Below are 10,000 nucleotides of genomic sequence, written 5' to 3'. Positions count from 1 at the left end.
GAGGGCTTTATGCCAGTCCCTGTCTCTGTGACCTTGTCGAGATATGGCCGTTTAAACTTCCGCCATTGACAATGAATCGCGGGAATCTCTCCGCTCCTGAGAAGTCCAAAAAATGAATGGAGGTGAATGGTTGGCTGTGTTTGGGCGGCTCCTGGACCTGCCCTGTGATTCGGATCCTCTCCAAAATGTAATGTATTCTCTGCTGGACCATGATACACACTTCCACCGAGTGTCATGAAAATCGCTCACTTAGTTTTTGTGTAATGCTGCTAAAGAACCAACAAACCAACAAATGAGCTGACACTAACTAAAACATAGTCTCAATCCAGACTCAAATGTTACATTGAATCGCTGCGCTCAGCATACTACATAATAGAGTCTGTGCCACTTCGCCTCCCAAGCTGGTGTTCTGAGGGCGTGTCGACGGTTCAAAATTGAAAGAATGACAGGTCATAGCAGCAAACGAGAGACGCTAGCCCAGGTTAGATGGGCGGGGCATATCCATGGGTAGGTCGCGAAAGTCATTAATGATTGGCGTCGCAGGGATTCCTGCGAAACCAATGAATTGCCAGGATCTTTGCACCGGATTTTTGCATTAAGTGTCCCAGACCCATAGAGAGATCCGCAGTATCCAGTAACATAGTTAGCAAAGCTTATGTAGCATATCAGCGAAATAACTCTTATATGTCTGGCGTTAAGACTACCGAAGACATTCTCTCCCTGTGGTCGCTGGGGCACTAAAATACATCAAAATAACCATAGAAGTACATCTGTACATATACTCTTCTGTGGGTCCCTTACCATTCAACCACAACTTTCCTTGCTAGATGATAATATTCAGTGGTGAACTACCTCATAGCCTCTGACTGTTGTACAAGAGGTTACTACCTAATGACGATATCACCAAAGCAATGCGTTCAGCACCTGCAGTAGTGTTAACTTCCTGAAGGAGACCATGCTATAATATATTAATATACATATTATAGAACATATTATGCCGTTCACTTTGATGTGCTATTGGTTGAGCTGGGGTAAAAGTAACGTGTGGCGGGTTCATCATTAGGTCTGGGGTACCTTCTCTCCTGCAGAGCCGATTGGTCCAATCTCACCGTTGGGGCCGGAACGACCCTTAGGTCCCTCAGGCCCATCCTCGCCTCTGGCCCCGGCCACCCCAAGCTCCCCCTGGACACACACACACACACACACACACACACATTACTCTCTCATCTCACCATGGTGGTGAAAGTCTGACAGAACACACTATAATATCCACAATGTTAGAGACATAGGCAGGGAAATGAAGAATCACCTTGTCACCCACAAGACCCATGTCGCCTTTGAAGCCTGGGAAACCGTCTTCACCCTGAGGGAACAGGGAAAACAAAACTCTGGTCAGTCACCGCAAGTAATTTAATTCATTTATAATAATCATAATGATAATAATAATACAATTAATAATAATAATAATAATAACAATAATAATTACAATAATAATATTTATTATTATTATTATTATTATTAATGTATGTTACATTTGTTTTGTTGATATTTGTGTCTCTGTGTAAACTCATCATCACTGTACAGTAAATGAGGGAAACCTCAGTGCTTCACGAGTATAAATAAAGGTTTGAAATGAAGTAATGATGACAGTCCTGTAATACAAGTAAGAGAAGCCGTCTGCTCTACACATTTGAAGATAAATGCTGACATCTAGTGGTCACAAAATGTAGCAGGCGGGTAGTTTACGAAAAAGGAATTGTGCGCCAGTATCTCTGAATGTGTGGATCATGTTTTGTTTTAAAAGCCACGGCATTCCTCTCACATTGTCCGAGGTGAAAACAGAATAATAGAAAGATCCAGATCCAGACTGACTGTATGGAGTTGAGTATGGAGTTGACATATCATGCAAGTATGTACTGACACCTGCTGGTGAAACACTAGAATGCAGTTTGCAAGTGCCTGAGAGTTTCTGCTTGTATAGGGTATTATAGGAAACCTCTGCTCTACCAAAAAGATACTGATGATAATAATTATCTGACCATTTTCTAACCGTGATAGCATTGCAGAGGTTACATGTTTAAAGCATGGCATGCAGCCCTAGATAATAAAGTACCTACCCTACCGACCTACAGTACCCTACTGACCTAAATTGGTCACTCAGTGGACCCCTTTTGCCACTCTTGTAGGGGTAACAGAAGGCCACACTGCCACAGATGAGTAAACAACAAAAAGAGATTTCTAGATTCCTAAATCAGATACTACATGCAGTCTGTTTGGTCTGAACCCAGAGAGATCCCCCGTTCTTAACGGGCTCAGTGGAAAATCTAACTAGTTAACAATCTGAAGCATTTAGACACAGACCAGGAGAAAAAACAATGGCATCAGATCAGTCGCCAGCTCAGATCACACCAGGAACGGCTTCTTCCCAGCTGAACGTGCTGCGGTCAATTACTTGTAAATGGTGTGAGGCCTTTTACCGAGCCGACAGGCCCTTAAAGGGAGTTTTCCACACGATCCGGCTTCGTCGCACGGCTCAGCCGAAAAAAGGGTCGCAACTAATAATAATACCACTCACTCGTTCACACTTGCACGCGCACACACCAATACCCACACCACACACCCCTCCACCAACAAACACACACACACACACACACACACACACTGTACACACATTTCTCAGAGTTTTGGTAGGTGCTGAGGAATGGTTTACCTTCTCTCCTTTGCCACCTTTAAGGCCCCTGATGCCCTCGGCGCCCTGCGGGAGAGAAGAGCGACACGTCAGACAGAACTCAGGAGGGACGGGCGTCCAGCACCGGGGTCAAAGGTCATGAAAGGAAAGGAGCGGTACCTTCACACCACGAGGCCCAGGGTAGCCGATGGACCCCATCGGCCCAGGATGACCCTGGAGGACGAGCGGGGAGAGAGAGTGTGTTTGGTGAACCAGCACAGATAAGTGAACGACAACATTTTGCATCAGATACTGTTACGCATTGGGTGCGAGTTCTAAAAACAGACTTACAACACCTCCTTTCTCTCCGGGGGGGCCCTCCTTCCCAGGATGACCCTGGAACAGAGAGTGTGTTCATAGGAACTCATCGCTGTTTTATTTTGTGTTTGACTGATGGACAGGGGATTTTTGGTGACAGTAAAATGTGTAAAAGGTACTCACAGGAGGACCATCAGCACCACCCAAACCTGCCAGACCCTGACGGCCTTGAGGTCCCTACACAGCAGGACAGAGAGGACAGAGAGAGAGAGAGAGAGAGGAGGAGAGAAAGAGGACAGAGAGAGGGGAGGAGGAGAGAGAGAGAGAGAGAGGATAAAGAGAGAAGGAGAGAGAGAAGGACAGAGAGAGAGAGAGAAGAGGAGAGAGAGAGGAGGAGAGAGAGAGAGAAGGAGAGAGAGAGAAGAGGAGAGAGAGAGAAGGAGAGAGAGAGAGAGAGGAGGAGAGAGAGAGAGAGAGAGGAGGAAAGAGAGAAGAGGAGAGAGAGAGAAGGAGAGAGAGGAGGACAGAGAGAGAGAAGAGGAGAGAGAGAGAGAAGGAGAGAGAGGAGGACAGAGAGAGGAGGACAGAGAGAGGAGGAGAGGAGGACAGAGAGAGGATAGAGAGAGAGAGAGAGAGAGAGAGAGAGAGAGGAGGAGAGAGAGCACAGAGAGAGGAGGATAGAGAGAGAGAGAGGACAGAGAGGACAGAGAGAGGATAGAGAGAGAGAGAGAGGAGGACAGAGAGAGAGGAAGAGAGAGAGAGTTGAGGATAGAGAGGACAGAGAGAGGAGGAGAGAGAGAGAGAGAGAGAGAGGAGAGAGAGAGGACAGGAAACAGAAAACAGTTTGTATAGAAATACATAATGTCGACTTGCATAGCCTTAAGTATTGGTTGGAACAGTCTCCCCGCCCAAGGATCTCACCAAAACCACTAACAAAATGCTTGTAAAATGCTTGTAAGCGACATCAGAGCGGTTATATATGGAATGGAACACGTGTGTGGGATAGTGTGTTTCTATGTGTGTGTGTGTGTGTGTGTGTGTGTGTGTGTGCGTGTGTGTCTTTACTTGCGTGTGCAGTGGCCCAGGAGGGGCCTATGGCCTGGAAAGCAATGTTCTGTATCTGTTGGATCACTTATAGAATCAGGCTCTAAAACCGTCTCAAAAGCTTGGCTCTCAAACTTACTTTTTCACCAGGTGGTCCAATAGGGCCTTGAGGACCGACCAGACCCTGAAACAAAACAGGAAATAGATTTGACAGTTCATGGAGTTCTTGACACAAATGAACGCCACAGGTCACTAGCTGGCCCTGTTTGTTGTTGGTCTTCATGTTGTTCCTGTTTCAGCTCATTCAACTTAAGTTCGGGAACCCAAAGTGAAAACAGGGTTGGACTTTTACAAATATTTTCTATTCCTCCATGGCCCAACGGCTCGATACTTGGCCGTCGGTGAGCGCTGAGCGGTGCGCTGTTCTGTGTTACGAGGAATTCCAGAAATCACTTTCCCTCCTCTGAGCTGTCAGCCGCGAGGCACCACGGAGCGAACGGCACCAAATCCGCACAAGATGTGCGTCGGCTCCCAACGCCCCGGAGGAGATGCTCTCACAAGACGGCCGAGGGCCCAGAAGGACTAACGCACGGCCTGTGATCCCCCATGCTCCAGATACGAGGGACGGGGGGGAGGGAGGTGGGGGGGGGGGCGTCTGACTGATTAAGAAAACATGCTGGCGACCATCTAAGGTCAAAGTGGTCTCTGCTGTGATAGATATAGCAGGGGGGAGAAAAACGGAGAGAGAGAGAGAGAGAGAGAGAGAGAGAGAGAGAGAGAGAGACGGTGGAGGGGGGGGGGAGGAGAAGAATACGTACTTGTGGTCCAGGGATCCCCTGCTGGCCAGGGGGCCCTCCCTCTCCTTGCGGGCCCTGTGTGGAACAGAGAGAGAGAGAGAGAGAGAGAGAGAGAGATCAGTTTCTCTTTAACATAATCTGTGTTTTACTGGAATGCAACCACGTCTCCTCGCAGTTCTTCCACGCCGGCCGACTCCGCCGGCAACATGAAGTAAACCTTGGGGGGTGAAAACAGACGCAGATACAAACCCGTAGTTGTTAGAAAGAAATGTCTGGATTGCTTTGATCGTCTCTAAATCGTCTCTAAATACAACGCCAACTGCGTTTATGTGAAAGAACAAACGAGCGTCTCGGGCACGCTGCGCTCTCGCTGGCCAGCGTGGCGAACGCTGTTTACGGCCCTCCGACTGTAAAAAAAACCCCGATCGCGCGCTTGATCCGGCGCCCGCGCTGGCTTTCGCAGTGCTAGTCTCCGCGGGGCGGACAGATCTATATGTTTTGCGGGGTCAAGACAGACAACAGGGCCGACTGGAATTATGCTGTCTCACATCCCCGCAGACCGCTGCTCTGCACAGTCTCAGCGTCGCCACAGACTTGAAAAGTAACTGAGCGCAGCTGTAAAAGAACTGTTCCATATTCAACACTGGCTGAGTCACTGGCACTGCAGTAACTTAACAATGACTGTTGTTGTTTTTTCGACCGAATGATTAACGATACAGGGACTTTGTGTGCGAGTGTGGGTCTCTTCGCCGACCTCCTGTCTGAATGATTGGTGTGTTACAGTATGGAGCGGCAGAAAGAGTTGGCTAAAAACTTACCATGTTGCCTTTGGGACCAGATTGGCCATCAAGTCCGGGGAGACCCTGTAAAAACGACCAACGGTTTTTTGAGACATCACACAATTATGTTGCTTAAGGGTAGTATTGCGGAGGTCTGAATGTCGCGTGTTGGGTGCAGAGGGCGGTACGGTACGTACGCGCTGTCCAGGAGTGCCGGCAGACCCTCTAGGACCCAGCAGACCTCTTGGACCCTGCATGACCAGAAAAGAGTTAGACAACATCCATGAGGTATATGTTATTTACAAAAAACACACTTTTTAAAAAATTTTCATGGGCCGGCTGTGGCTCAGTGGTAGAGCGGGTCGTCCAATGATCGTAGGGTCGGCGGTTCAAATCCCGCCTCCTCCTGTCCATAAGTCGAAGTGTCCTTGGGCAAGACACTGGACCCCAAATTGCTCCCAATGAGCAGGCTAGCACCTTGCACGGCAGCTGCCGCCATTGGTGCGTGTATGTGTGTGTGAATGGGTGAATGAGAGGCCTTTGTTGTAAAGCGCTATAGAAGTGCAGTTACATTTTCAAATGCCATCTCACTACAGCGGGAGGTGCTGATGCCGGGGTGTTGACCGAGGGGCACGTGGGAACAGCTGCGGCTTCTCGAGGGCGAGCCTACAGAATAGCGACCTCGTGTGGGCAAACGTGGTAACTGCAGCTAGCGCACGAGGGTAGCGGGAGTTGGGGAAAGCTGCTAATATTCCTCACATTGTTCTTCATCGAGTACAATCTTTTCTCCTTCAGGGCAGGGCGCAAAAAAAACGAAATTACGTGCGATTGTTTGGTTAACCGGGCCGTGACATAAATGAGTACGCAGGGGAGCAGTGACCGAAAACAAACGACGTGGCCCATTTCTCCCGAGCGAGGAGAACTCGGCCATTCGTCACGAGCGCCGTGTGGAGAGCAAACGTCCCGGGCGCGGAGAGACGTGCCTGACCCACTCTCCCGGCCCGCCTCGACAGGGTGGAATGACCGGGGTGGGGGGGGGGTCACAGACCGGTGACAGCCCCCCAAAAGGCCAAGAATGCGATTATAAGCCTGCAGGAGGAGAGGAGGAGGAGGAGGAGGAGAAGGAGGGGGAGGGCGGGGTCCTCCCTGCTGAAGTAATTGTCTTTAATGGCCGTCGAGTGGAGGACGCTGGTATGCGACCTGCAGCGCATGTGAGCGCGTGTTGGCGAGGAGGGGAGGGGAGGCTTTTAGTCACACAGGCTTACGCTCTCTCCGGCCACGCCCCTCTGTCCGATCTCTCCGTCTTCGCCCTGTGGACACAGGTGGGGGGGGGGGGGGGTTTAGTGAGGAGGGCAGGGGGATCTGGGAGGAAAGCTGTGAGAACTGGGTGATGGAGGGGGGGGGGGGTGTTACTCACTCTGGGGCCATCCTCTCCCGGTGGGCCCGGGGGGCCAGAGGAACCGTGCTCTCCCTGTAGAGAGAGACAGAGACAGAGAGACAGAGAGAGAGAGAGAGAGAGAGAGAGAGAGACAGAGAGAGAGAGAGAGAGAAAGAGAGAGAGAGGGAGAGAGAAAGAGAGAGAAAGAGAGAAAGAGAGAAGAGAGATAGAGAGAGAGAAAGAGAGAGAGAGAGAAAGAGAGAGAGAGAGACAGAGAGAGAGACAGAAGAATGGAGAGAGAGAGGGAGAGAGAAAGAGAGAGAAAGAGAGAGAAAGAGAGAGAGAGAGCGACAGCAGAGCGTGACAGATGTAGACGGGAAGAAAGAGTGAGAAAAATCCGATTAAAAAAAACTAAACGAAAGAATTTAGTCACCCTTGGTACGGAATTTCCAGTTCCAGTTATATATATATATATATATATATATATATATATATATATATATATATAGTTCTCTGAGGCCTGCAGCAAGGCTGGTATCTCCGGGTGCCCTGTAATTCCCTGGGTCTGAATAAGGCCCCGGAGCCCGGCGCTGCGGGGCCAGAAATATCCACCCTCTGTGATCTTTGGCCCTCTATGCTTATACCCCTACCGGGCCCCGTGTTCTACAGACACTCCCAGAACCCGGCAGAGATCCGCCGAGGCGCCGGGGGGGGGGGGGGGGGGGGGGGGGGGGGCGGGTGGTTCAAAGGTTGAAGCGAGCGCTTCCGGAGGAACATAGACGTTCCCCCCCCACCCCCCCTCCCCCCCGCAAGTCTGTAATTGGGCCCATTCTAACGCGGCCCTGCGGTCGAGCGTGTCTGCCGGACCCGAGGAGGCGGCCCTCCGCTCTCCGCCCCGGTAGGAGGATCAGAGCCTTCTCTGATTGGTGGCTTCATCAGCCTGTCGTCCTTTGAACCTATCTTGAGACCGGACCGGGTGTACGTGGTGCGGCGCGGACGCCGAGCGGACCTACCCTGTGTCCTTTCTCCCCCGGGAGGCCGGGAAGCCGTCGAAGCCGCGGTCGCCCTGTGAAGGCGGGAGACAAGAGCAGAGACATCGTTGGCATCGCTTCCACGGCGGCATTCAAACGGTCATGCGTGTCAGTTGCGTTTGGGTTTCGGCGAGCAGGGTTAAAAGGGATCTGGTTCCGTTTACCTTTCCTCCCCCTTCTCCCGGCATCCCCCTGGCGCCGTCGGCTCCGTTGCGACCCTGCGTGAGGGAGTTCAACGCGTCATAAACAAACAAACAGATGGATGGCTGAGAACGAGAAATGTTGCGAGGTATCGCTGCCATAACTGATTTAGTCTGGCCGAACGCTGTTAAACAAACTCCGGGCTGTCGGGTTTGTCTTCAGCCGAAAGACGGCGGTGACAGGCCTCGGCCCGCGCTGCCAGAGAGGAGTCAGCTGAGGAGAGAGAGACAGAGAGAGAGAAAGAGACAGAGAGAGACAGAGATAGACAGAGAGAGACAGAGACAGACAGAGAGAGACAGAGAGACAGAGACAGAGAGAGAGACAGAGAGAGACAGAGAGAGAGAGACAGAGACAGACAGAGAGAGACAGAGAGACAGAGACAGAGAGAGAGACAGAGAGAGACAGAGAGAGAGAGACAGAGACAGACAGAGAGAGACAGAGAGAGACAGACAGAGAGAGACAGGGAGAGACAGAGAGACAGACAGAGAGAGACAGAGACAAACAGAGAGAGACAGAGAGAAAGAGAGAGAGACAGAGAGAGACAGAGAGAGACAGAACGCGAAAACAAACGGCCGCCCTGTCGCAGAACGCTGTCTTACCCTCTTTCCTAATTTTCCTGGCAGGCCAGTAGGACCCTGGAGACCCCTGGGGCCCTGCGGGAGGAGAGCACAGCGCACACGTTGTGTTTGTGTTGTTTGTCAACAGGGAGACAGAGGTTCTTATCTGGGGGAGGAGGTTCTTATCTGGGGGAGGAGGTTCTTATCTGGGGGAGGAGGTTCTTATCTGATGGAGGAGGTTCTTATCTGGGGGATGAGGTTCTTATCTGGGGGAGGAGGTTCTTATCTGGAGGAGGAGGTTCTTATCTGGGGGAGGAGGTTCTTATCTGGGGGAGGAGGTTCTTATCTTGGGGAGGAGGTTCTTATCTGGGGGAGGAGGTTCTTATCTGGGGAGGAGGTTCTTATCTGAGGGAGGAGGTTCTTATCTGGGCGAGGAGGTTCTTATCTGGGGGAGGCGGTTCTTATCTGGGGAGGAGGTTCTTATCTGAGGGAGGAGGTTCTTATCTGAGGGAGGAGGTTCTTATCTGGGGGAGGAGGTTCTTATCTGTGGGAGGAGGTTCTTATCTGGGGGAGGAGGTTCTTATCTGAGGGAGGAGGTTCTTATCTGGGGGATGAGGTTCTTATCTGGGGGAGGAGGTTCTTATCTGGAGGAGGAGGTTCTTATCTGGGGGAGGAGGTTCTTATCTGGGGGAGGCGGTTCTTATCTGGGGAGGAGGTTCTTATCTGAGGGAGGAGGTTCTTATCTGGGGGATGAGGTTCTTATCTGGGGGAGGAGGTTCTTATCTGGGGGAGGAGGTTCTTATCTGGAGGAGGGGGTTCTTATCTGGGGGAGGAGGTTCTTATCTGGGGGAGGAGGTTCTTATCTAGGGGAGGCAGTTCTTATCTGGGGTGGAGGTTCTTATCTGAGGGAGGAGGTTCTTATCTGGGGGAGGAGGTTCTTATCTGGGGGAGGAGGTTCTTATCTGGGGGAGGAGGTTCTTATATGAGGGAGGAGGTTCTTATCTGGGGGATGAGGTTCTTATCTGAGGGAGGAGGTTCTTATCTGGAGGAGGAGGTTCTTATCTGAGGGAGGAGGTTCTTATCTGGGGGAGGAGGTTCTTATCTGGGGGAGGAGGTTCTTGTCTGGGGGAGGAGGTTCTTATATGAGGGAGGAGGTTCTTATCTGGGGGAGGAGGTTCTTATCTGGAGGAGGAGGTTCTTATCTGGGGGAGGAGGTTCTTATCTGGG

General features: G+C 51.1%; 1 protein-coding gene across 1 annotated transcript in view; it reads right to left on the bottom strand.

The window, feature by feature from the left end:
* The window catches only part of LOC311315681 (collagen alpha-1(XI) chain-like), a gene marked incomplete at both ends in the record, with an annotated part of 68,053 nt that overhangs the window by 26,502 nt on the left and 31,551 nt on the right, over positions 1–10,000 (bottom strand). Inside the window, 16 exon segments of the mRNA XM_084446385.1 lie at positions 1,075–1,182; positions 1,310–1,363; positions 2,711–2,755; positions 2,849–2,902; positions 3,020–3,064; positions 3,170–3,223; positions 4,170–4,214; positions 4,849–4,902; positions 5,646–5,690; positions 5,804–5,857; positions 6,872–6,916; positions 7,024–7,077; positions 7,998–8,029; positions 8,032–8,050; positions 8,180–8,233; positions 8,816–8,869. Of these exon segments, the coding sequence (XP_084302511.1) occupies positions 1,075–1,182; positions 1,310–1,363; positions 2,711–2,755; positions 2,849–2,902; positions 3,020–3,064; positions 3,170–3,223; positions 4,170–4,214; positions 4,849–4,902; positions 5,646–5,690; positions 5,804–5,857; positions 6,872–6,916; positions 7,024–7,077; positions 7,998–8,029; positions 8,032–8,050; positions 8,180–8,233; positions 8,816–8,869 (816 nt within the window).

Source organism: Borostomias antarcticus (assembly GCF_949987555.1).
Source record: "Borostomias antarcticus genome assembly, chromosome: 12".
Classification (NCBI taxonomy): Eukaryota; Metazoa; Chordata; class Actinopteri; order Stomiiformes; family Stomiidae; genus Borostomias; species Borostomias antarcticus.
This window is presented reverse-complemented; position numbering and strand designations above follow the sequence as displayed.